The sequence below is a fragment of the Triticum aestivum genome, chromosome 5B (genome assembly GCF_018294505.1).
Source record: "Triticum aestivum cultivar Chinese Spring chromosome 5B, IWGSC CS RefSeq v2.1, whole genome shotgun sequence".
NCBI lineage: Eukaryota > Viridiplantae > Streptophyta > Magnoliopsida > Poales > Poaceae > Triticum > Triticum aestivum.
This window is the reverse complement of record NC_057807.1, coordinates 650,317,823-650,344,260: the sequence shown is the minus strand read 5'-3', so window position 1 is coordinate 650,344,260 and position 26,438 is coordinate 650,317,823. Positions and strand designations below refer to the sequence as shown.

Here is a 26,438-nt window from a genome sequence, read left to right as displayed (position 1 = left end):
TTGCCACATGAATACCCCTTCAAATAAATCCCCGCACTTGTCAAGTATCCGCTCATCCCCAGTTGTTCATGAGTTTCACAAAAGTCTTCAAAATACTATTCGATCTTCCTAAAATCCTCTGGAGCCTTTGGCTCTTGAAATTCTTGCTTGCTCGCATTATGGTTAATCCCATAAGTCTCGTAGTCTTAATGACATTCCTTGTCATTATCATTTTGAGTCTGTTGACTCAATATGTTTGCGAATGCCTGCAATCATCATTGATCCTTATAAATTACTTCTCCGGCTAAGTTGTCATTCTTTTAACTGGAATTGGTTCTCGACCAATCCAATTGTCATTGATTGTACCGTAAGGCTATTCAACTTATCCATCCCTACTCAGAGCATTGCTTCTGATCCCTTGATTTGGAAATCATAATTCCTTTGCATTTGACAATTGAGTTAGTCAGTTGTTTCTATAATCTGATCTCCTTGCAATCTTCTTCCTCTAGTTGAGTACCGATGCTCACGTCAGATCCCTTGTGGACCACCAGATCCTTTGTTGGATTTTATCTGACAACGCCCTTCATATTCAATAACCTTGTGAGCCTTTCCTCTGATACATAATGCCTTTGGTAAATTGTATCCTCTGCTTTCTTAACCATGCTCTGTCTTCGATCTTGAGTTAATTACTTCTAAAGATTCTGGTATATGATTCTAAGATGCCCCGATGGGTTGAACCTATGCCTTCCTTAATGGGTGTGAACTCGAAAGTTTTCACGAGTCGTACTCTTCTGGTATTTTGCCAGATAAAATTTCAAACTACAACTTCATTGAGCGCGAGAAGTGAATGAAAGGTTGTGCATTGGAGAAGTGGGAGTCGACCTTGAACTTTGCGTTCATGCCCATGGACACGATGTACATCCTCTCATCGAAGCTTCTTTTAAAATCAATTATTCCCTTGGTATAAGTTCATCTTATATCTGAGATCTGGCCTTTATGCAATCGTGGTTCTGACCATGTTCTCCTTTAAATATCATGTCCTGTGCAAGTTTAAGCACTTGTCTTCTATAGAGCAATACCCCAGTTCAACTTCTAGTTGATCTGTCGTCGAGTATTACCACCTGGTATCTCGAGATTATCTTGGAACTGCATAATTTCTTATGAGTTCTTCATCAAGTACTACATACTCACCGATTACAATTTTTCATGGGCTCGGAGTTATTGAACACTCAAAGACACCGATAACTGAACCGAGTCCGCTCTACGGTTCAACAACTCTTCAGTAAGCTTCTATAAGTACGAGTTTGTACCCGACCACGCCATTCCTAGCCTGTTTGGCTATATCTTTGCCGTGATGATTTTAACTGTGCTACCCGGTCCTTCTTCTCGGAGCACAATTTCCGACGATGAACTAACCTTACGTCGATCCTCATCGTCATATCATTTCGCCTTGAACAACAAGCTTCGTTTCGAGTTTGTGTCGTACCCTTGGTTCCAATAACATTTCACTTCATCATTACTTAGACTTGATGTCATTGCTGATCGATTACATCTTCATGAACTCTCGCGACAAATGTGTCGTGATCCTCATCAACCTTATGAGTTCTTCCAGGATATCAATTGAATTCATGATGAGAAATACCATCCTTGTCCCTCGATGATTTGAGTTATCATCGGCAACATTCTTGTCTCCCCCCCCCCAACACAAACTTGTTCACAATTTGTGTTGTACCTTGGTTTCCTTGCTATCCAGCAATTGTTCTTCTTTACCTTGGAGTATTACCATCCTTTATGTCAAGAATGTTCTGAGATTTGTTCCACCTCTTGAGAATTCTTGACATAGAAATACTTCTCACCATCACCATTCTTTCTTGGTCCCTGTGTTAATTCCAACAAGTGAACGGTGTTGTTTGGATTCTTTCCTTCTAGCAACCCTATTTTTGAAGTTAATGGTCGAAAGTTTATTCTTAGGCTATTGATTACTGAATCACCATTCTGACATTGGTCGTGCAACCCAACCCATATTTCGGGCGCACCTTTCAACCAATGTTTACTTGTGTATGTTTTCCTCGAGCATACTTCCTTATATCATTTGATCTGACAAATGTTATCTCCTTGTTCACCTAATGGTGGAAATCCATCTTTTGGGAATATCGGTGAATTGCCGTTGAGTTCACCAGACACCTCCTTGTCCTCTCCTTGGTTTAATGGTGAACTATTGCTTCAGAAACCCGCTCCCATAGTTCATTTCCCGAGAAGCTTGCAATGTCATTTCGTCGATTTGTGTTGCACCTTTTCCTCTCGGACCCCCTGAGTCTGAGGTATCATGACACCAATTGGATATGAATCTCGGTCGGATATGATGGATGGGACAACTTTCCATGAGTTATGTTGTTTGTCCTTTGATGACCCGGTAACATGATGTCATGCCTAGCACCCCCCCCCTGGCTGGAGGACCTATCATTATAGATTCCTTTTCAGCAAGGTTATCCATTCATCCATGAGGAAATTGTAAGACTTATTCTACAAGTTATTCCTGATGGATCCTTCATGTTTCCAAAGTCTGGTCTTCACATGAAGACCATGTCAATTCTATCTTGAAGCATGTCTATGGTACTTCGATGTTTCAACAAGAACATTTGAAGCCCAATGCTAAACGTTTCTTGCTCAATTATCCAAACACCGTTGTATGGATAATGTCATGAAAATTTCTCTCCCCTCACCTAGAGGCTTTTCTACTTAATATCATGTCATGTTTATCATGTTCTGCTTGTCCTTGGGAAGGATATACCCCTGAAATATGTGTATAAACACATTTTCCATTCCATTGTTCTATTTGATCTGATGAGCACCTTTTCCTTTCCATTGTTTTGTTTAACCTTTCTTGTGATCTATATGATCTAAGCAGTGATATTCTCCTGCTTATGTAAACACCTCGGTGTACAACTCTGTCAGCAAGACCCTATTACTATTGTTGAAAACATTCCGGTAACCACCCATGGACGAGAACTTTGCCTATTGGCCCGCCTCGTTCAACGAGCAGGAAAATGGTTCTCTTCGTCCCTCGCCCTTGGTATCGATGTTGTTGCCGACATGTCTGACAGGCTACCCTTTGACACACCTTACTATCATGACCGTGCAAAATGTCGGCCCCCTTCCTACTTTCAACCACATGGTGGGCCCGTAAACCACAGTTCCACAGGATCGAAACCTAACTCTCCTGTGCTTCCCTGTTGCCAAAGTTGTTCCTCGCTCTTGGCGTCGTATGTAACTCATGAGGCACCTTCCTAGTGATCAATTCTGGTATCCTACGCAATACTTATTCCCGTTGCTTGAACCCCTTTCAGACTTTGTTTCAAGCATCGAACGATTGCCTACCCACTTGAAACTTCCCATAATAACTCCTTACTTGGCTCTCGATATTTTCGGAGGTTTCAATTCGAGAGTTACTTTCCGCCTCCCTCCCCGATGTTATCTACCAAATAGTCAACCTTGCCGAGGCCCGTTCTCCCGGAATAGTCCCCCTTTATTCTTTCGTTAGTACGATGGAGTTTACGAAGAAAGGATGCCGACTTCATCTTAATGACCTGAAGCAGAAAAATAAAGACATCAATGTAATGGATCGACCACTTCGAGAAGAGCAACCAAGACCGAGAAGACTCGTTAGTTTTTTTCGCTACCAACACCTTCGCCCCTTACTCCACCGCTTAAATCTCGGGACGAGATTTCTTGTAGTGGAGGAGAATTGTGACGCCCGGATAATTAGGCTACAGTAAACCCCGTTAATGATGCCCCGTCACCTCTGTCACAGTAGATGATCTTGGGTTAGTTCAAAAACCGATCCAAATTCAAATTTGAAAATCAAGTTAAACATCAAAAGTTTTCAAACGTTAAAACTAAAATGTTTGGTTTGCGGAAAATAATCCATAAATTATTTTGGTGAAGTAACCACACTTTTACAAAATGTTTAAATATTTTGAAATAAATAAAACAGTAGCGGAAACAGATAATTAAATGCCCTTTTCAATTAATAAAATATTAAGCTAATTTATTTAATTGCACGCACTAATGGGGCAGTGACATATTTGTGAAACTAAATTAGGAACTAGTTTTATATATTATCTAAACTATAACAATGTGAAACTAAAATAATACAGAAAAGAATAAATAAAAATAAAACAAAATAAAACAACAGGAGAAGAACACTCCCTGGGCCGTTTGGCCCACGTGGCCACTAGCAGGCCGGCCCACCCTCTACCCTCGGCCTACATACCCCGGTCCAACCACCCCGCAAACCCTAACCCCCCCACTCGCCCCACTCCCTCCCCCGATTCCCCTGGATCGGGATCGAACCCTCTCCCCTCGTCTCCCTCCCAGCGCCGCCTTCCCCACCGCACCCACGCGACGCCCACTAGGGGGGGGGCTCACCCCCCGCGTGACCTGCACGACCGTCGGCCCCGTCCCGAGTGGATCTAGATCGGGGGCAACTGACGCCCCCGACCCGTCGTGCGCCGTCACCGCCACCACCTCCGACACCGCTGGACCGCCGCCGGAGCCCCCCTCACCGTCTTCGCCGGATCGGCCGCCGCCCCGTCGCGCTCGACTCCTCCCCGCTAGACTGCCTCCTCCCGGACTCGCATCACTGAGCCTCGTCGCCTCTTCCCTCCTCGCACGTGAGCGGCTCCCCTCTCCTCTTCCCCCCTCTACTCCCGTTGTCGGATCTAGCCGCGCCCGCGCTCGGGGTGAGCGCGCGCTCCCCGCGCCCCGAGCATCGCTCACATTTGTTGTTCGGCTCCACGCACTTGCTTGCGTTTGCCACTGACGTCCCGTGCACGCGCCCACCTCCCCTGCTCTTGCGCACGTCGCCCGGGGCCGTGCCCCGCGCGCCTGCCTCTGGCTGCCACAGCCACCGTGCCTCGCCCGTCCGCCTACGCCGCGTTGTCGCTCGCCGGCACACGCGCGCCCATGGCTCCGCTCCCCTCCGTCCCGCCGCCCTATTCCGGCCGGCGCTCGTGTGCCCTTGGCCGTCGGCGCCCGTGGCCGGCTCTGGCGCGTCGTCTGGGCGGGTTATGCCCGCACCGGGGCTCCGCCCATTTTCGCTAGCGCCCACACCAGCACGCCCCGCCGCCCGTTACCGGTAGCGCCAGCGCCCGCTAAAGACCCCCCGTGTGACAATGACAGATGGGGCCCACGCCCTTAACGAAAATTAAAAAAATAGGTTTTTTATAATAATAATAATAAAGATAAATTTAATTAATTAAGTTAATTAATTAAGTTAATTAATCCTATTTAATTAGTCTAATTAACCTGTTAGTTTAATTAAACAAAAATTAGTTTAACCTAAACCCTAATCAACCTATCAGTGTATGACAGGTGGGTCCCACTGGACCCACATGTCAGTTTGACCAGTCAACACCTCTGTTGACTGCTGATGTCATGCTAACGTCATGATGATGTCAGCAAACACTATTCTGGATAATGTTGAATTAAATAAATTCTAAAAATGATTTAAAACTTTAGAAAATCATATAAAATAAACCGTAGCTCAGATAGAAAAACTTTGTACATGAAAGTTGCTCAGAACAACGAGACAAACCCGGATACGCAGCCCGTTCGTCCGCCACGCGTCCCTAGCATAGAGAACCTGCAACATTTCACCTCCGGTTCATCTGTCCGAAAACACGAAACACTGGGGGTACTTTCCCGGATGTTTCCCCCCTTCACCGGTATCACCTCATACCGCGTTAGAACACGTCTAGCTCTGCTTGTTGACCTGTTATGCACTTGCTTGCTATGTATTTACTGTTTCTCCCCCCTCTTCTCTCCGGTAGCCCCCGTGACGATGCTGATGCCCCTGTGGACGACTACGTCATCGACGACCCCTCCTTCTTGTCTGAGCAACCAGGCAAGCCCCCCCCCTTGATCACCAGATATCGCCTACTCTTCTCTATACTGCTTGCATTAGAGTAGCGTAGCATGTTACTGCTTTCCGTTAATCCTATTCTGCTGCATAGCCTGTCATTGCTGCTACAGTCATTGATACCTTACCCGCAATCCTAAATGCTTAGTATAGGATGCTAGTTTATCATCATTGACCCTACATTCTTGTCAGTCTGCCTTGCTATACTATCGGGCCGTGATCACTTGGGAGGTGATCACGGGTATATACTATACATACATACATACTATACAGATGGTGACTAAAGTCGGGTCAGCTCATTGAGTACCCGCAAGTGATTCTGACGAGGGGGCTGAAAGGACAGGTGGCTCCATCCCGGTAGAGGTGGTCCTGGGTTCCCGACGGCCCTCGACTGTTACTTTGTGGCGGAGCGACAGGGCAGGTTGAGACCACCTAGGAGACAGGTGGGCCTGGCCCTGTTCGGCGTTCGCGGATACTTAACACGCTTAACGAGATCTTGGTATTTGATCTGAGTCTGGCTACGAGCCTATACGCACTAACCATCTACGTGGGAGTAGTTATGGGTATCCCGACGTCGTGGTATCAGCCGAAGCACTTCAGACGTCAGCGACGGAGCGGCGCGCGCCGAATTGGACTGGAACGCCTACTAGGGCTAGGTCTGCTTTCCGGCCGCCCTCGCAACGTGCAGGTGTGCTATGGGCGATGGGCCCAGACCCCTGTGCGCTTAGGTTTAGACCGGCGTGCTGGCCTCTCTGTTTTGCCTAGGTGGGGCTGCGACGTGTTGATCTTCCGAGGCCGGGCATGACCCAGGAAAGTGTGTCCGGCCAAATGGGATCGAGCGTGTTGGGTTATGTGGTGCACCCCTGCAGGGAAGTTAATCTATTCGAATAGCCGTGATCTTCGGTAACAGGACGACTTGGAGTTGTACCTTGACCTTATGACAACTAGAACCGGATACTTAATAAAACACACCCTTCCAAGTTCCACAGACAACCCGGTGATCGCTTTTCTACAGGGCGACGAGGAGAGGATCGCCGGGTAGGATTATGCTATGCGATGCGACTGGAGATGCTACTGGATTGCTACTTGGAGATGCTACTTGGAGGACTTCAATCTACTCTCTTCTACATGCTGCAAGACGGAGGCTGCCAGAAGCGTAGTCTTCGACAGGATTAGCTATCCCCCTCTTATTCTGGCATTCTGCAGTTCAGTCCACTGATATGGCCTCCTTACACATATACCCATGCATATGTAGTGTAGTTCCTTGCTTGCGAGTACTTTGGATGAGTACTCACGGTTGCTTTTCTCCCTCTTTTCCCCCTTCCCTTCTACCTGGTTGTCGCAACCAGATGCTGGAGCCCTGGAGCCAGACGCCACCGTCGATGACGACCCCTACTACACCGGAGGTGCCTACTACTACGTGCAGCCCGCTGACGACGACCAGGAGTAGTTTAGGAGGATCCCAGGCAGGAGGCCTGCGCCTCTTTCGATCTGTATCCCAGTTTGTGCTAGCCTTCTTAAGGCAAACTTGTTTAACTTATGTCTGTACTCAGATATTGTTGCTTCCGCTGACTCGTCTATGATCGAGCGCTTGTATTCGAGCCCTCGAGGCCCCTGGCTTGTATTATGATGCTTGTATGACTTATTTTATTTGTAGAGTTGTGTTGTGATATCTTCCCGTGAGTCCCTGATCTTGATCGTACACATTTGCGTGCATGATTAGTGTACGATTGAATCGGGGGCGTCACAATGAGAAGGAAATAAATGCATGCTCAACGTCCAAACCACCTTCCTCCGATCTGGGAGGAAGTAGACAAGAAGACCCATCGAAGGATTGCCAAAGGAATAAATAAAGGAAGAGGAAAATCAACTTCGACATCTAGAGACACCAATGGTAGGGGATTTAATTTAGAAGTAAAAGAAAGATAAACATACACACATTATCGAGCAAGGGTGCCACCACCACGGCCGCCTCACCAAAGACAAACAAGAGCGACAAGGGATAAAAGAACGAAATCTCAAAGATCTAGACCCCGAGGGACCCAGGTTAACCCCCACCCCTCTCAAGAAAGGTGATCACACGTACGTAGGCTTTCTGCACTGAGAATCCACTGAAGGACAAAGACGAATATGCGAAGACTGACGACGACAACTCCCTAATTTGAGAAACTTCCATAAATGACGTAATCAAGGGACAAAAACCTAACTAGTACAACTAGAGGAGCAAGGGGTCTCCCTACTCACCACCGATGAAGGTAGAGAGAGAGGGGAGGGGGCCAATGAAGGTGTGTGTGTGTGGGGGGGGGGGAGGGTTGTGTGGAGGAGGAGGAGGTCAAGAGGCGGAAAGTACGAGGAGGGCATGACAAAGGTTCCTCAATCTTACCGTCAATGCACTTGAATCGGTTTTTTCCATCGCTAGAAGCCCATGGTCTACGCGCACTGCATCAACAGCTATAGCGACACCATGTGTATATGTAACCGATTCGACTACAAGGTTGTATGGCTAGTGTGGCAAGAAATAATTGGTCCAAGGAGCCAAACGAACCCCATTGAGAGATAACCCGAGGGCGTAAATGCAAGAAGTCCATTGAGAGGGGGAGCAGGAGCACGGGCGCCGTGAACTCAAGCGGCAGGCGGAGGAGGGAGACGACACCGGAGCGGAACGCTGGCGAGGGCAAAGGCAAAGCTACTCCCCGTTCCGCTAGAAGAGATGGGATGGGAGAAATTACGCGTCGCCCACCAACGAGCCCCACGCCTCCACCCTTCTCCTCCCCCCCGCCCGCATCATCCCCCCCTCCCCTCCCCACCCTCGGCACATCATCCATCCTCACTCCGCACGGGCCCAGCCCAAATACCCTCCCGACCCTCCACCCCTCTCGCCGCAAACCCTAACCCTAGCCCCCCGCCCCCTCGCCGCCGCCCCAATCCGCGCCGCACCGGCGGCCGCTCCCCTCCGAGGTAACGATACGCTCTATCTACGGTTCCTGCCCGCCGCCGCCGCCGCCGCCGATTCCGGTCCATTTGGTTTCTTCTCCGCCCGCCGCGCGCTTGCTCGCACCGAGGGTTTTGGGGGGTTTTGGGGTGCACGCGCGGGTTCCGAATCCGTCCGAGCTGCTCGCCGGCGCGCTCGTGGGTGCTCAGGGCTCGTCCTGGGGCGGGGCTTCGAGGTCCCAACCTGCTGTCGCCGCTATTTCTCCCAGTGTATGCATATGCTCTTGCTGCGCTATCCTGATTGGCGGGGTTCGGGCACATGCTCTTGCCGCTATCCTGTTTGGTGGGGTTCGGGGATGGGGCTCTCGCAGTTCGTGGTGGTCTGGTTACTCGGTTGATTGTTTTTTTTTTGAGCGTACTCTGTTGATTGATGCATCTGCTGGCTACCTGCAATTACTGTTTATATGGTACCATGATTGTGATGTGGCATTTCATTTCAATGCACGCAGGTAAAGCGCGGCCTTGGTCCGGGGATAGGCGCCTTCCGTGATGGATGGGCTCGGGAACTCTGCGCTGAACGCCTCAGAAGCGGTGATGAAGAGGCCCAGGAGCGTGGCGTCCAGGAGGCCGAGGCCCAAGGAGCAGCTCGCTTCCGAGTACAAGGACATATCGTGCGCGCCTTCGCGGAGCATTTCCCCCGAAGACGAGGCCGCTGCCGAGGCCAGCGGTCAACGGCGGAAGGAGCTGTACCTCAACGGGCCTGAAGGTAGGGGCTCCACCCACCATAGGAATGCCCTGTCCAAGAAGATAAAGAAAGAGGAGGGATCTGCAGGGGATAATGATATTGGCCACAATCGGAGCAGCAAGCCCAACGATGCCAAGCATATTACTCATGGTGTTCTTGCACTGGCTTCCTCAAGAAACTCTGGATCCACTGACGCCTCGCAGTTGTCCTCAAGGGACACCCCTGTGCCAGTGGAAAATAGGGTGAGAAAAGTTAAGCTCAAGGTTAGCGGACTTAACCGAATCATACCAAAACAAGAGCCTGTTGACGTTGGCATGCCTGGCACATCGGATGTCTCTTTCCATCGCCAAAAGCAGAAGGTTTGTTGTTTCTACTTAACGGAGAAACCTGCTCAAACGGAATATGCTATCATATAGAAACTTGCTTAATTTTTTCAAGTAGAACTAAGTATTGTCTGTAGGTAATTGGTGAGAGATGCTTTTACTTGTCATTTAATAGTAGTACAATGTACTTATTTTAGAGCTCAACTGAAATAACTCAACCCCATCCAATTATTGCCGATGTGAAAATAAGACTGATACAGCTGTAACAATGATTATTCTTTTGTCGCTTGTTGGAATGTTGGTATTTACTCTAGTGACGTAATCTTATATGCTTATGAGTCAATGTCGTTTTGCTGTCGGTTCAACTCTCTTGTCTATGCCTTTGCAAAATGCCCTGTTATGGTTTCTCTTAGGTATCTGATTGACTGAAATGGTAAATATGAGGTGTTACTATTTAATTTATGTTCATAGCTTTGAAAACTGCCCATTTTCATTTTTTGTTGGTACTATATTTAATTTATGTTGAGGTACTATATTTAATTTATAACGAATACTCTTTTGTCGGTTGTCGGACTGGTAGTATTTGTTGTAGTGAAGTCATCTTATATGCCAACGAGTCAATGTTGTTTTGCTATTGGTTCAACTCTCTTGTCTATGCCTTTGCAAAATTCCCTGTTATGGTTTGCCTTATCTTATCTATGCCTTTGCAAAATGCCCTGTTATGGTTTGCCTTACCATGCCTTTGCAAAATGCCGTGTTATGGTTTATCTTGTATATGCCTTTGCAAATTGCCCTGTTTTGGTTTCTCTTAGGTATCTTGACTGAAATGGTAAATATGAAGTACTATATTTAATTTATGTTGATAGCTTTGCAAACTGCCTGTTTTCATTTTTTGTCGTGCTCTAAGTGGGTCCTGTCTTTTTATAGGATTCTGGTGAGCAGAAACATCACAGCACAAGAAAGGTTAGTCATGGTAATCACGTTGATGGAAAACGTGGAGATAAGCATGACATTTCACCATCTTCTGACCTGGTTCGCAAAAGCAAAAGGGTCCCTAAGAAGCGAACTCTTGATTCTGATGATGAAGATGGTGAATTACTTTATCTTGAAAAACTTAAAGTGGCTAAAGCTGCACCAGAACAGCACATGGCTACTGACCAGCCTCTAGCTTATGGTTATGGTGAGGATGGTCTCAGGAAGAAGCTATCCAAGGTTTCTAAAAATAAGAGCACTCCTTATGAAGTGGACAACGACTTCACTATGTCACAATTTAGCAGAGATGTTAGGAAGAAGGTGAAACTGGAGGATACCAGTGATTTTATTGTAGAGGAGGAATTTGGGTTGGATGTGTCTGATAGATTAATTGAAGCTGATTCACCTTCGGGTGTAAAGATTGAAGCTCCTGGCCTAACAACAAGGCAGCGAGCCCTCCAAGGCAGGGGTGGCCATGGTGAAAGCATGATTGAATTTCCCGACGGGTTACCAGCTGCTCCATCATCTAGAAGTACAGTTCCTATGTTAATATGAGTATATTATTGATAACTAATGTACTGTATCTCTGATAAAATGCTAAATGGTCTTGGTATTTAACGCTGCAGGGCAAAAGGATAAGCTTTCAGATGTGGAGATACAAGCCAAAAAAGCAGAAGTGGCTCAGAGGCGTAAGATGCAAGTAGAGAAGGCAGAGAGAGAGCAACAGGTTTGTTTTTCTTCTTGCTCATAGCTTCCTTTCTTTTTTTATGTTGGGTGACCCAATTTTAATGGTCCCTTCTGTACAGGCTGAAGCAATGAGGAAAATATTGGGGATTGACACTGAGAAGAAGAAGGAAGAGAAGAAGCAGAAAGAACGTGAAGACAAGGTACAATACATCGGAGTTGTATAGTAGCTGTCCTTTCTTCCCTTGCTAGCTATAATGGCAATTGCATCATTTTTTTTTCTCATTCTTGCCTCGCAGGAAAAGCAAGCAAAATTCGAGGAATATAAAAGAAGCTGCATCCAGTGCGTAATGCGACCAGAAGGAACAGTTGTTACATTCCCTGATACCATGGGCCTTCCTAGCATATTTAACTCCAAACCTATCAGGTTAAACACAATGCCTACTTGTGGCTATTTCACACGCATCATTTGTGAGTGACTAGTTCATTTTGATTCTCATTGTGGTAATGTGTGCTTACATTCAACACCCATGGCTTGGCTTTCATTTCTCCAGCTACCCACCTCCAAGGGAGAAGTGCGCAGGCCCCTCGTGCCCAAACCCTTACAAGTACCGTGACTCCAAGACGAAGCTCCCGCTCTGCAGCCTGGAGTGCTACAAGGCCGTCCAGGGAGGCGCTGGGACGATGGCGTGCTGATGCTACAGAGTCGGTGGTGCAAGTAAACGCACAACCGTGGGCGGACATGGAGGAGCTGGAGAACTGCATCTCACCCAATGCCCTGCCTGTTTTGCCGTTTTTGCGTTGCCTTTGCTAGTCTGAGGATTGAAAACTGAGCGGTGACGGATGATGTTGAGGTGCCTGCTGCTGGTTTCCTTTGTTGGTCCTCGTGGATGTATGTATGTAGTAGCTGGGTCGTGCAAAAGAGTCTGGTTTATGCGTGTGGCAAGTGGAGGATTAGTTGTGAATTGTGTACAGTGATGGTCGGGCTTGACGCTAAGGCGTTGGCTATGATGGTATGAGTTGACTTCGCTCGTTATCCATCATTGTTTCTCGTTGTACTCTTGTTCCGGTGTTGTGATCTCTCTCTGGAAGCAGCCGTCCACGGAGTCCATCTCTGTGGGCTGCCGTGACAATCCACCGGTAGCCCATCTCTGTGGATTGGAGTGGTAATTCACTGGAAGCGGCTCCATCTCTGTGGTCTGTGGTGATAATTCACTGGGAGTCCATCTCTGTGGACCGTCGTGATAATAATTCATTGGAAGCAGCTGTCCGGGAGTCCATCTCTGTGGTCTTGTACTGTCCTGTTCTGCGCAGGTTGTGCTGCAGCCTTCTTCTAGATGAATTGTGCTGGAACCTGGTAAGGATAATGACCACGGGCGCCATGTTAACTTTGATTTCCTTTTTCCTATTGAAAACCATCATTGATAGATGACGCCGAAAGTTGGCATGCTATATATAGAGGGAGTTGCTTGTAGCTTTGGGCAGACACAACCACGACACAAGACCATCATTCCACGAGCAGATCGACAGGGCCGGGAAGAGCAAGTTTAGGAGCAACCAACCAAGGATGAAGAGTAGCACGCTGGTGGCGATCCTGGTCCTCCAGGCCGTCATGGTCATGGGGATCCTCGCACACTCACAGGCAGCGGACACGGACGGTACGTACTACGTTGCTGATGCTTATCGTCGTCGTTCCAATTACTCATCTGTCCCGCGCGCAGCAACGTCTGATTCCATTCCGTCGACCGTGCAGACGATTTCCCCAAGTGCTGCGACCACTGCAACTCCTGGTCGGGGGCCCAGTTCTGCGACGACGTCGGCCCCAAGTGCCGCGACGGCTGCGTCAACTGCCGCGTGGTGCAGACCCGCCCCGTGAAGACATTCCGGTGTGGAGATGGACGCTCCGCCTACCCATACATCCCTGCCCGCCGCCGTGCAAAAAGAACTGATCGCTCCACCTCATCACACAGTGAGATCGATGTCGGGCCGGAAAGTAGTAGTACGTATAAAATAAAAAAGGCTCCGATGAGATGCGCAGAGCCGTTGTGGTTGTACATGCATGTCTGTCGCCTACGCCCAGCAACAACTGTCGTCGTTCTCTCTACTTTGAGAGATACAACATATAGTTGATGTTGCTCCGTAATAAATAAATAAATAAGCTTTGTAAAACCTGGTTCCATGTCCCGCTGGTAGGCATTACAGTGATTCAAAAGAAAAGTTTATATATGGTCTCTGCTCAATCAAATGAAAATCAGTTTATTTGTGTGATATGTTTGTACTGTCCAATATAACGGTGAACGGATCCTTCTCGGTGGTCAAGCATATATGTACAGTTGTCACACTCGATGTGACTCGGAATAATTTTGTTTTCCAACATAAGGATAAACTCCGGCTTTGCATCAAAGATACAAAACGCAAGAAGGATCAGGGGAAAGGCTCACAACTCCTGTTAACTGACGGCAAAGTGGGAGAACAGCTGGAAGTGCAGGAAGTAAGTAAGAAAGGAGGAGAGGAGGGGGAAGATGACACTAGCTCGCAGGGAAGCAAGAGGCATAAGGTTGATGAGACAGTTTCTATGGACTTGGCAATATTGGCGGCCCCTGTTCCGGGGGACCGCCAGGCTCAATGATACTCTTAGGGTGGAACTGCCGCGGGATGCGTCAGTCCCGGGCAGTTCGAGCACTTCGGGAGGTCTTGAGGTGCTATAAACCAGGTGTGCTTTTTCTTTCAGAGGCACACCTGTCTGACGCGGAGGCGGAGAAGCTGATGACAAAGTTAGGATTCCAGAAGAGGCTGGTCGATCCGAGCGATGGTAGGGCGGGGGGTCTTGTGATGTTTTGGAGAAGCGAGAAGAAAATCACAAAACTTGATGTTACGAGTAATTTCATTGATGTCATTATTGATGATGGGAAGGAGTGGAGATGCACTGGTTTCTATGGAGAACCGGCAAGAGAGAATAAGCATAAATCGTGGGACTATCTTAGATCACTGCACCAGGTCGTGGATGCCCCCTGGATGGTGTTTGGGGATTTTAACGAGATTCTTTTTGCTCATGAGAAGGAGGGGGGAGCAGCTCGGGAGCAGCGACAAATGCAAGGGTTTAGAGATGCGTTGGCAGATTGTGATCTAGATGATATGGGAGCCTCGGGAGATAGCTTTACTTGGAGCAGAGGCCGGATTAAGGAGAGACTGGATAGGGCGGTGTGTAATTCAAGGTGGAATAGCATTTTCCCGCATGCAGGGGTGATAAATGGGGAGATGACGAAATCCGATCATCGACCCTTGGTGGTGGATACAGAATATTACGCGGAACATAGTAGACCGAGGGAAACTAAAAGAAGGTTTGAAGCAAGATGGCTCAAGGAGGAAACGGTGGAGGAGGTGGTTCGTACGGCGTGGCAAAGGGCGGCGATGCTAGGCCTAGGGCCATTCAAGATGAAAGTTGATGCTGTACACACTGATTTACATAAGTGGGACAGGGAAGTGTTGAAGAGACCGCAGAAAAGGATGGTCGCACTTAAGGCGGAGTTGGAGGACCTGAGAAGGGGTCCGGCTACAGATGCAGCCATTGATAGCCAAAAGGAAATACTGCTCGTCATTGAGAACTTGTTGGAACAAGAGGAGATCGAATGGGTGCAGAGAGGCCGAGCAAATTGGTTGAAACATGGTGATAGGAATACAAACTTCTTCCACATGTATGCCTCATCTAGGAGAAAGAAGAATACTATCAAGAGTCTACAAGATGAGAATGGAGTGGTGCAGGAGGGGCAAGCGGAGATGGAGAAGATCGTACAAAATTATTTCACTAACTTGTTTACCTCGCAGGTGGCGATTCCAAATGAGGAAGTAATCCAAAAAGTGATGCCTAAGGTGACAGTGCAGATGAATGAAGCACTGTTAGCTCCATTCAATGAAGAAGATGTCCGACGAGCATTGTTCAGTATAGGAGATTTCAAGGCTCCTGGACCGGACGGACTACATGCTGCTTTTTACAAACGGTTTTGGAATATGCTTAAGGAGGATCTGGTGAAAGAAGTGTTGGAAGCAATCAACACAGGTACGATCCCAGTGGGATGGAATAGTACTACTATAGTGTTGATTCCGAAAGTGGCAGCTCCGAATAATATCACTCAGTTCAGACCGATTAGTCTCTGTAACGTGGCCTACAAGATCATCTCGAAGATGCTAGCTAATCGGTTGAAAGGAATCTTACCGGAGATAATCAGCCCGACACAGAGTGCCTTTGTCCCCGGCAGGTTGATCACAGACAACATTCTTATTGCGTATGAATGCATGAATACTATAAAAAGAAAGCAAGGCAAGTCAGGGCTATGTGCGGTGAAATTAGATATGCATAAGGCATATGATAGGGTGGAATGGTGCTTCCTGAAGCGCATGATGGAGAGGTTGGGCTTTGACAACAGATGGATCTCGTTGATAATGGCATGTGTGTCATCAGTTTCATATAATGCATGTTTCAATGGGACAAATACGGATGTGTTCTACCCTTCAAGGGGGCTAAGGCAGGGAGACCCCTTGTCTCCTTACTTATTTTTGCTATGTGCCGAGGCCTTGTCAAGTTTGCTGCAAAGGGAAGAGAATAACGGGAACCTAGTCGGCGTGAGAGTCTGTAGAGATGCACCACAAATTTCACATTTACTCTTTGCGGATGATTCACTAATTCTGATGAGTGCAGACAGGACCAATGCAGATTGTCTACGGGATATTTTGGATGCATATTGTGAGAGCTCGGGCCAGTTGGTGAGTGATGCGAAGTCCAGCATCTACTTTAGCCCGAATTTGGCAGTGGAAGAAAAAGTAATAATCTGTCAGAAACAGCGTATATTCACGGAAGCGATGAATGATAGATACTTGGGTTTACCGGCGATGGTGGGCGTGGACAGGAGTGAAGCATTTGAGTACCTCATCGACCGGATCAATCAGTTATTGAGTGGATGGAAGGAGAGGATGCTATCTACAGGAGGGAAGGATGTGCTCATTAAGGCTGTTGCTCAAGTCATGCCAGTTTTTGCGATGTCGGTGTTTAATATCCCGAAAAAAGTTTGTAAAGGGATGACGGATGCCATATCAAAATACTGGTGGGGCGATGACGACAACCATAAAAGAATACATTGGGCGGCTTGGTGGAAACTTTGTATACCGAAGAACAAAGGGGGATGGGGTTTAGGGATTTACACAACTTCAACCTCGCTCTGCTTGCCAAGCAGGTTTGGAGACTGTTGGAAAATCCAGATTCCTTGTGTGCGCAGGTCCTAAGATCAAAGTATTACCCGGATGGAAAACTTCTGGAAGCAAAGATGAAGAGTGGATGCTCTTTCACATGGCAGAGTATATGTGCTGGTATCTGTACTTTCAAAAGAGGGGCCATTTGGAGGATTGGAGATGGTATTCAAGTTAATATTTGGACCGACCCATGGATTACAGCGAGTGCGGATGGACATGTGGTCACCCCGAGAGGAGCCAACCTGTTGTCGAAGGTCTCTGATCTGATAAACCCGGTGACAGGACTATGGGATCAGGAGCTGATTATGGATACATTCTGGCAGGTGGATGCGGAGAGAATCCTTGCTATTCCGCTAGCTCCAGCAGGAATGATGGATGATTTTGTGGCCTGGAGGTTCACAAAGAACAACATCTTCACGGTTAGGTCAGCATACCACGCGGAATGGGATCATCAGTTTGGAAGATGGTTCGAGCGAACGGAAGGCCAACCGTCACAGCAATATCCTGTTTGGGAAAATTTGTGGGAATCCACGCTGCCGGGGAAAGTCAAGATACATGCGTGGAAGGTGCTGCATGGGTTCTTGCCATGCTTTGGAGTCCTCGCGAATCGTCACATAGTAATGCCCACAAACTGTCCAATGTGTGCAGGAGGGTGCGAGGATATAAAACATGCCCTGTTTACTTGACCAAGAGCGGCAGAGATATGGAGATGCTTAAAGCTGGATGGGTTTGTGGAGGAGGCATGCGAGGTGGATCGAGCTGGGTCATCGGTGCTGGACTACATTTTATGTGCACCACGGCGAGGGAGCTTACTACCGGCTGTCTCTGCGCAGACATTAATTCTTGTGGGGTTGTGGTATGTTTGGTGGGAAAGGAGGCAAAAGGTTCATGGAGAGGAAGTTCAAACGCCAGCCCGATCGGCGATGTCAATCGCGGCTCTAGTTGCTAACTATACGAATGCCAGGAAGAAGGAGACGGGTGTTCAGAGGGGCGGATGGACGAAGCCTAGGGAGGGATTCGTGAAGCTCAATGTCGATGCATCATTTTATGCACATAATCTGAATGGAGCAGTTGGAGCAGTGCTCAGGGACGACAAAGGGGGGTTTCTTGCAGCCTCCAATGACAAGCTCGAGCATGTCTCCGACGCAGCATCAGCAGAAGCATATGCCTTGAGACACAGCCTCTTACTAGCGCAACAAATGGGAGTGAACAAGCTGGTTGTGGAGGCGGATTGTGTGGAGGTGATCAATACAATGAATTCGGATGGCTTCACGGCAACGGGAGCGGCGGCAATTTATGCAGATTGCACTGTCTTATCATTAGGTTATACTTCGGTTTTTTTCATTCACTGCCCTAAAGAGGCAAACTGTGTTTCTCATGAATTAGCTAGGCTGGTGGTTTCTAGCCCACCTGGCTTGTGGGTTGAGGAACCACCGGCATCTATTGTAAGGTGGCTGGTGGGTGATGTAACGGTTATTTGATCTAATAAAGAGGCTGAAGTTTCAAAAAAAGATACAAAACGGACATTTGTAGTCCAGTGCAGCGATGGACGGATCCTTCTCGGTGGACGACAGTTCATGGCACGCAAGAGCTAGAACATGCGGATTTTCGGCCACATGATTGCGTCGTGATCTGTAAAGTGGATAGGTCATGTGCTTACAGCTTAATCCCGTGCGAATTCCGGCATGATACAGGTTTTGGCTGACACATCACGGTTCACCCACCACACCTCTCATGCGTTTTCTCTTAACTTCACAATTATAAGCCAATGTATCTTTTGGATAAAAAATCCAATTTGTATTTCGTTTGCACATTCGTGTTAGTTGTGACGGGGGCTTTGGGAGGAGGCCACTCTTCAACATGTTTGGACAAGTTTTTGAAACTTCACCAAGTTTCAACTACTGAAACTTGATAAGAACGAATGATAAATTCACTCTCATTCACCAAGTTTCAAAACTTCAATCGAAACACAAAATTTAAACCCTAAGGCCTAGTTTGGCAATATAGTTTTCTCAAAACCGTAGTAATCTCAAACCTCAGTACTCAATTGCCTAGGCAACGAATATTCAGTTTCTAAAAACCACAATCTTTTCTTCTTCATTCTAGCAAAAAAGTGGTCAAGACTTCTTAAATACCACAAAAAACCATGGTATATATTGGAGATACCACAGTTTATAAAACTATGGTATTTGTTGAAGCCAAACACCTAAAAGTTTTGAAAACTATGGTTTCTGATAAGACCATAGTATTATCCAAATACATAAAAAAACTGAGCTGCCAAGCACAACCTAGTTTCTAAAACTAAAACTTAAAACTAAACTGTAAGCCCTAAACTCTAAACCTAGAACTCTAAAAGCAATGAAACTCAGGAAATTTTTTGACGAAACCTCGTTAGAGGGCTAGGAGCTTTGGCATTGCATTATGGAAGAAGATAGTTGATCCAGTTTATGAGGGAAACCGGATCGGAAAACCTAACAGAGTGGCCTATGAGGAAAACCAGACTGAAAACCGCACAAGCGATGAAGCCTCGCCGACCACACGACCCAAGGCTACAATTGCAATAAACACACGCACCCAACTCCGGAGCCGCCGCTCCGACGTCCCCCGCCCGCCCGCGAGCCACAACGCCGCACGGCTCAGGCGCCTTGTAGGCCTTGCTACCCGAGACGACCGCCCGCAGACCACGAACGCCGTGCCAAACATCCGGGGCCGCCGCCCCGACTTCCAGTTAGACCGACCCCTTAGATCGCGTCGACCTAGCCGACGAACTCGGTACCCCCGCAGCACGAGTTCTCCGCCCATGCCAAGCAAAGCAGTGGATCTACCCCTTAGGGCCGTCATTGCATGGCCATCCGAGGCCGTCGCCTCGGCATACATCCACCGTCCGGAGCCGCCGCCCTGACTTCCACTGCCTCGACATCCCACCAGAAACACAAAAGCCACAAGCGCCAACCGGACCTTGTCTCCAAAAATGTCGCCTCCAAGAAAGATAAGCGACGTAAGAAAACGCCGCCACCATCCGATCCAGCAAAATAGATCTGGGTTTTCACCCAGAAGACGAGGTCCCATTGGTTGGAGGTGGATCGGGTCTCCTTGACAGCGCCACCAAGATGGAAACGACGCAATAGAACGGCGCCGTCGCCGGCACCGACCAAGTCGGGCAAAACTTTCGTCCAGAGCACTGCGAGAGCCATCGTCACCAGATTGCCACGAGGACCGTCTGGCCGCGGAGGTGGGGAACGGGGGGGGGGGGGGGGGCTAGGTTTCGCTTGTGGTATGCCTTGTATGTAAAATGCGGTATTTTTTTTTAATTTTATCACTCCCAAGTTTGAACATGTAAACCTTGGATTTTTTTTAAGAATTTGTCATAATATACTCAAGATTGGTCTTATTCGAAAGTTCGCGTCGCAACAAACACAGATATGCAAACGGAACTTAATTTGGACTTTTGGTTCAAAAGATATAAGAGATTGATGGTGCGATGACGGATGATGTTGAGGTGCCTGCTGCTGGTCCTCGTGGATGTATGTATGTAGTAGCTGAGCCGTGCAAAAGAGTCTGGTTTATGTATGTGGCAAGTGGAGGATTAGTCATGCATTGTGTACAGTGAAGGCTGGCTTGAAGCTAAGGCGTTGGTCATGATTCATGATGGGGTATGAGTTGAGTTGGCTCGTTATCCATCATTGTTTTTCGTTGTACTCTTGTTCTGTGTTATGATCTGTCTCTGGAAGCAGCTGTCTGGGAGTCCATCTCTGTGGGCTGTCGTGATAATTCATTCACCGGGAGTCTATCTCTGTGGACTGTCGTGATAATCCACTGGAAGCAGCCCCATCTCTGTGGGCTGTCGTGATAATTCAGTCACTGGGAGTCCATCTCTGTGGACTGTCGTGATAATAATTCATTGGAAGCAGCTGCCTGGGAGTCCATCTCTGTGGTCTTGTACTGTATGTTCTGATGCCTAACAAGTTTATCTCAAACACCTATCCACCTAGTTAGATAACAATTGAGAGATGACCGAAAATTGGCATGCCATATATAGAGAGTTGCTTGTAGCTTTGGGCAGACACAAAGCACAACAAAACCATCATTCCACGAGCAGATCGACAGGACTGGGAAGGCAAGAGCTTCGCTCGACAAGTTTAGGACCAACCAACCAACGATGAAGAGCAGCACGCTGGTGGCGATCCTAGTCCTCCAGACCGTCATGGTCATGGGAATCCTCTCACAGGCCGCCGCCAAAGGTATGTACGTACGTTCCAGTATTCTGTCCCGGCCGCAACAACGTCTAATTGCATGTTTGTGATCGATGGCGTTGAGATCTTAGCTCATAAGTACGTACATGTGATAATTAGCTGATGCGAATCCAGTTAGCATGCAAGATTGAGATTTGATTACATGCGGATGCGGTTGGTGCAGATAATTTCCCCAAGTGCTGCGACAACTGCAACTCCTGGTCGGGGTACCAGTTCTGTGACGACGTCGGCCCCAGGTGCCGCCGCGGCTGCGCCAACTGCCAGGTGGTGCAGACGAGCCCCGTGAAGACGATCCGGTGCGGAGATGGACGCCCCGTCTTCGACGGGCGCGACACGCCCACGCCCTGCCCGCCGCCGTGCAAAAAGCACTGATCGCTCCAGCTCCCGCAGACACTGATGAGATCGATGTTGCGCCCAAAACATAAAATAAAAAGGCTCCGATGAGATGAGATGAGCAGAGCCATGCCCAGCCTTCTCTTTCCTTTGAGAGATAATAATAATATAGTTGATGTTGCTTTTTAAATAAATAAATAAACACGGGTATCAGTTTATATATGCGTCTCTGCTTAATCAAATAAAAATCAGTTTATTTGTTCGATATATTTGTGCTGTCCAGTGCGCAACGGTGAACGGACCCTTCTCAGTGCTCAAGCATGTAAGAACGGTTGTCACACTCGGTGTGAGTCGGAATAATTATTTTTTCCAACGTTTGCAACGTAAGGATAAACTCCGGCTTTGCACTGAAAGATACACGGCTTACGTTTGTACTGTCCAGTTGTCATGGTGATCTCACGGCAGATGTCATAGGATGGCTAAAGAGTGGGACAGACACAAGGGCACCGGTGGGTTCCAGAGGCGAGGTTGGCACGCGCAAGTTTGACACGAGACGTACCCAGGTCCGGGGCTCTCCGGAGAGATAATAGCCCTAGTCCTGCCGAGTATGGTTTATATGAGGATGATACAAGCTTGCTCCTAGAGCTGTTTTGGGGAGGAAGCAAGACGAGCCCGTGCAGACGCTGCTCCTTCTCTCTGTGGGTGGACACGTGTGTATGTGTGGATTCTACTGATGATCGCTTCGCCCCTGTACATGGAGGAGCACCGGGGGTCTTATAGGCCGCCCCCTCGGGGTTACAATGGTAATACTACATGGGCACGGGGCCGGGTTGTCAGTGACTGGAAGCCGGCGCTTGGACCCGCTGGGTACCAGGGTATGCCGGATTCTCCGGGAAGCACCGTGCCTCGGTTTGCCGTACGTCACAGAGTGGTTGAGTCGGGTCAGCAACAATGCCAGGACGCCTGGTCACCGTCGGTCCTTGTCGATGGGACGGAGGCGCACAATGGCCATCCCCGCGTTGGTGAGCGGAGTAGGTGGGCCACTGTAGCCATGCTCACCCTCTCGTGGGGCCCTGCCTTGCCGTACGCCTAGAGGGAACGGACGCTAACCCGCCGCCGGGTTGAGGGGCAGGCCGTGGTTAGGCTTGTTTGTCTTCTTGGTGTTTGTCTTCTTGGAACCAGCCGGCATGCGCATGCCGGCTGGCCGGGTCGCCACGCCTGGCCAGGTTGCATTGGGAAGCCAGCCAGAGTGAGCGGGTTGAGGGGCGTTGCTGGCCTCGATGTTTTTGAAAGGGTTCTGGGCTTCGTTGCCTGCCCGGGGGCCATCCCCCCGACACTAGTCCCTGAAGCTGTGAAGGCTCGCCGGCTTCAGGCAGGGGGGCCTTCGCAGTTTCACCCCCGAGAAGGTGGCTAATGTTGATGAGGCTTGCGACCGCCGGGTCCGGCAACACCAACTGTGTGCCGGCTTCCGGAAGCCGGATCGCGGCATCCCGGCATGAGCGGGACACTGAGGAGTCCGCCGAATCTTGAAGGGGAAGGGACGCGCCTCCTTGGCCTCATTGAAGAGGCCCTGACAGGCTACGCGCGCGATGGGACGTTGCGATGGGCTGGGGCCCGCCACTCCGTGCCCTCGTCCCCCGCGCAGGGATTTAATGTGGCGGCCGCGGACGGTTGCCCTTCTCGATGCAGTTAATTCACGCGTGGGTCGTGCCCGCGTAATGCAGGGAAGTGGAAAGGGTGGGCGCAACCGATCCCACTTCCCACGTCCTTGTCGTGGTTATAAATCGGAGGGAGGGAGCGGCAGAAATCATTCACGCACGCGCCCTACACCCCCTTCTTCTTCCTTCACCTAGCTCTCGAGCCTGAGACCATTTTGTCGCGACGCTCCGCCGCCACTCTACCTCCAACGAGCAGTGCCCAGCGGCTGCTTCGGTTGCTCCTTCTCTGCCGCGCCTTCCTCCGCCAATCTTCCCCATCAATGGAGCGGCCCAAGGGGTCGTGGGAGGGTCCGAGACCACGACGGATGATATCGAGTACCTCCGCAACACGAGGCGGCTGCTGCCGGTGATGGAGGTGGCAGCGCGCGCGCTCGGCAATGATATCTCACCGCGACCAGAGGGGACTGAACGTGTGGTCTTCCTCACCCACTTCAAGCGCGAGTTCGGCCTTCCGGTGAGCGATTTCTTCTGCTCCTTTCGTAACTTCTTCGGGCTACAGCCGCACCACTTGGGGGCGAACGCGGTGCTGCAGCTCTCCGGCTTCGTCACGCTGTGCAAAGCATATCTAGGCATGGAGCCCACAGTGGACCTCTAGGTCCGGTTCTTTTTCCTGAAGCAGCAGGGGCCGTCGGCCGGCGTGATGTCCGCCTGTGGAGCGGCCTCATCTCGGTCCGGTGGCATGAGACATACCCCAAGATGCCGCTGGAGGATTCCGCCAAGAAGTGGCAGAACTCCTTCTTCTACGTCCGCAATCTGGGCGCGGACCACATCAACTTATCACCGTTCACCGACGTGACGCGGAGGCCAAGCTAAACTGGAATTACAGCCCCACGCACCCGCCGCAAGCGCTGGTGAACATGAGCCACCAAGTGGCGAAGATGGTGGCGTGTGAGGGGCTGAAGGCGACCGACCTCATCACGGCCTTCATAGCGCGCCGGGTGCTGCCACTACAGCACCGGGCGCATATCATGGGCAAGATGGACGGCCCGCAGGACCCCACCCAGATGTCGCTGCGGGAGGCGGTCGCTGACCGGGTCAACAACATCTCTAAGGCCAAGCTCGTCATGGAATGGCGCTATGGGAAATCACCTTACCACCAAGGGCATCCGGCACCCGCGGTGAGTCCCTGGTCTCCGTACTTTGCTATAGCTGAGCTCTTCTTCCGCCCTGACGCTGCGAAGGACACGTTGTTGCTTGTAGTTGAACGGATGCCTGACGAGGAGAAGGCGTAGGTCCTGGCGGTCGGGCGAGTCGGCCTGACCGAGCGCGCGCCCACCGGCGAGGATGAGGAGCCGGCCTAGGGGAAGCTGACGGGCGGTGAAGCCGGCATGGCGCACCACAGTGGTCAGTTTACGAACCCGGCCCTTCTGCGAGATTGGCCGGACGATGACGAGGCGTTTTTGACGGAAGTTGGTGGCGCAGCGGCCCCAGCAGGAGGAGACAGCCGTGCCAACCACTTGTGGCGGCTGAGGAAGGCGGCTGGAAGACGGCCTCACGGGAAGGATTCAGTGGAGACGACACGCCAAAGCCAGCTGCGAAGCACACGGTGGGAGCGCCGCCGCCAGGAGGCAGGGGCGCCGCCAAGAAGCCGCGACGGGTTCTCCCAGCCGCGCCGCCGAGGCAGGCCATCTCGACAGCGATCGGGTAAGCGTACTTGCTGGTTTCCATTCGCGTGCTTGATCTTGTCTTCCTTATGCTATCCTGGCGGCGCGCAGGACGCCACTGGGCCTGGCTATGGCGGCTACGGAAGCCGTGGCAGGGGCTAGCCCCGTGCCCCAGAGGACGCGGACCAGCGCCATCGACCGGACAGAGAGCTCGCCCGAGGATCTAGACCTGGACCCGGAGGACACGAAGCCATGCGCCTGGCGGGATCGGAGCAAGGCCGAAAACAAGCTAGCGGAAGTCTTGACCTAGGCCTGGGAGAGGGTCTCTGCCACGAAGAAGAGGGCCACCATGGACCCGGCTTGGCCGGAGGTGGCGGCGGGCACGGAGCCGGCCGCGACCATCATCGAGCCCCAGACGAACGAGGGGCGTACCCGGGTCGAGCAGGTGGAGGTGGAGGATAGCGATGCCGACGAGGACGGGGAGATGGCTGCGGACGCCCCGCTCCAGGACGACGCGAGCCACCGAGAGGGGCCGGAGGGGAGAGGCTTGACGAGAGCACCACCCCAGACGGAACACCACAGGGGAGCCGACCGGAGTGCCAGAGTTGACACCGGCTGGAACGCCGGAGGCAACGCTGGCCGTTGAGGAGCCGGCCAGAGGCGAGCGCGCCTTGGCGATTCGGTTGCCGACAATGGCGCCGAGGAGTGGACCTGCTGCGGGAGGATCACAACCCCGAGCCGGAGCCGGCCAGGCCGTGATTGGGCCGCGCACTCAGGAGAAGGCGGTGATGGATGCCGTGCGCTAGAACCTCCACGGATGGGAGGAGTGGCTTCAGGCCTTCGCCCAGAGCGAGTTGGAGCGGACAAGGGAGCCAGAGCGTTCCATCGTGGTAAGGATCTGCTTCCTTTCTTGTTTCTGCGGCTTGTTAGTGGGGGCGCACTAGCGCACCCACTGGGTGTAGCCTCCGAGATTCCGGCCAACTATGAAGTAGTTGGGTCGAATCTTAAGAGTATTTTGTGGTTTTTTGTCAACTTCTGCCTTCCTGCAGAACTTGGATGGCTTCCGTGTTGGCATCTGAAAGATTGTGGATAGGCGCTTTAAAATAATTACGATTTAGGCTTGAACAAATGCGGAATAAACCTAGTGATTAATTTGTCAAGCACAAAACCTACAACAACTAGCCTCACCTATGTGCACCAACAACTTATGCTAAGCAAGATAAGTAACTACGTGATAGCAAGATATATGACAAAGAACAATATAGCTATCACAAAGTAAAGTGCATAAGTAAATGGCTCGGGTAAGAGATAATCGAGGCACGCGGAGACAATGATGTATCCCGAAGTTCACACCCTTGCGGATGCTAATCTCCGTTTGGAGCGGTGTGGAGGCACAATGCTCCCCAAGAAGCCACTAGGGCCACCGCAATCTCCTCACGCCCTTGCACAATGCAAGATGTCGTGATTCCACTAAGGGACCCTTGAGGGCGGTCACCGAACCCGTACACTTTGGCAACCCTTGGGGGCGGTCACCGGTACCCGTCAAATTGCTCGGGGTTATCTCCACAATTTAATTGGAGACCCCGACGCTTGCCCAGAGCTTTTTTTTTGAATTGGAACACCTTGCATTCCAAGAAATCACCGATGACCAGCCATATCGGCGGTCACCGCATCGGATACAACTTTAGGGAGGTTTACCGACCACACATGGTAGCCGGCATTGTCGTCCACC

The 26,438-nt window shown here is 50.1% G+C and overlaps 3 protein-coding genes across 3 annotated transcripts; all 3 read left to right on the top strand.

Moving 5' to 3' along the window:
• Nucleotides 1-8,649: 8,649 nt before the first annotated feature.
• Nucleotides 8,650-12,592, top strand: LOC123113903 (uncharacterized). The gene is made up of 7 exons (XM_044535223.1): nucleotides 8,650-8,857; nucleotides 9,340-9,934; nucleotides 10,826-11,402; nucleotides 11,497-11,597; nucleotides 11,677-11,757; nucleotides 11,854-11,981; nucleotides 12,109-12,592. The coding sequence occupies exons 2-7, from the start codon at nucleotides 9,380-9,382 to the stop codon at nucleotides 12,248-12,250; spliced, it is 1,584 nt and encodes a 527-aa protein (XP_044391158.1). The 5' UTR covers nucleotides 8,650-8,857; nucleotides 9,340-9,379; the 3' UTR covers nucleotides 12,251-12,592.
• Nucleotides 12,593-12,698: 106 nt separating this feature from the next.
• Nucleotides 12,699-13,766, top strand: LOC123113904 (uncharacterized). Its single transcript, XM_044535224.1, has 3 exons — nucleotides 12,699-12,911; nucleotides 13,014-13,212; nucleotides 13,308-13,766. The coding sequence occupies exons 2-3, from the start codon at nucleotides 13,122-13,124 to the stop codon at nucleotides 13,682-13,684; spliced, it is 468 nt and encodes a 155-aa protein (XP_044391159.1). The 5' UTR covers nucleotides 12,699-12,911; nucleotides 13,014-13,121; the 3' UTR covers nucleotides 13,685-13,766.
• Nucleotides 13,767-20,757: 6,991 nt separating this feature from the next.
• On the top strand, nucleotides 20,758-21,650 carry LOC123117405 (uncharacterized). Its single transcript, XM_044538171.1, has 2 exons — nucleotides 20,758-21,039; nucleotides 21,215-21,650. The coding sequence occupies exons 1-2, from the start codon at nucleotides 20,958-20,960 to the stop codon at nucleotides 21,421-21,423; spliced, it is 291 nt and encodes a 96-aa protein (XP_044394106.1). The 5' UTR covers nucleotides 20,758-20,957; the 3' UTR covers nucleotides 21,424-21,650.
• The last annotated feature ends 4,788 nt before the right edge of the window (nucleotides 21,651-26,438 follow it).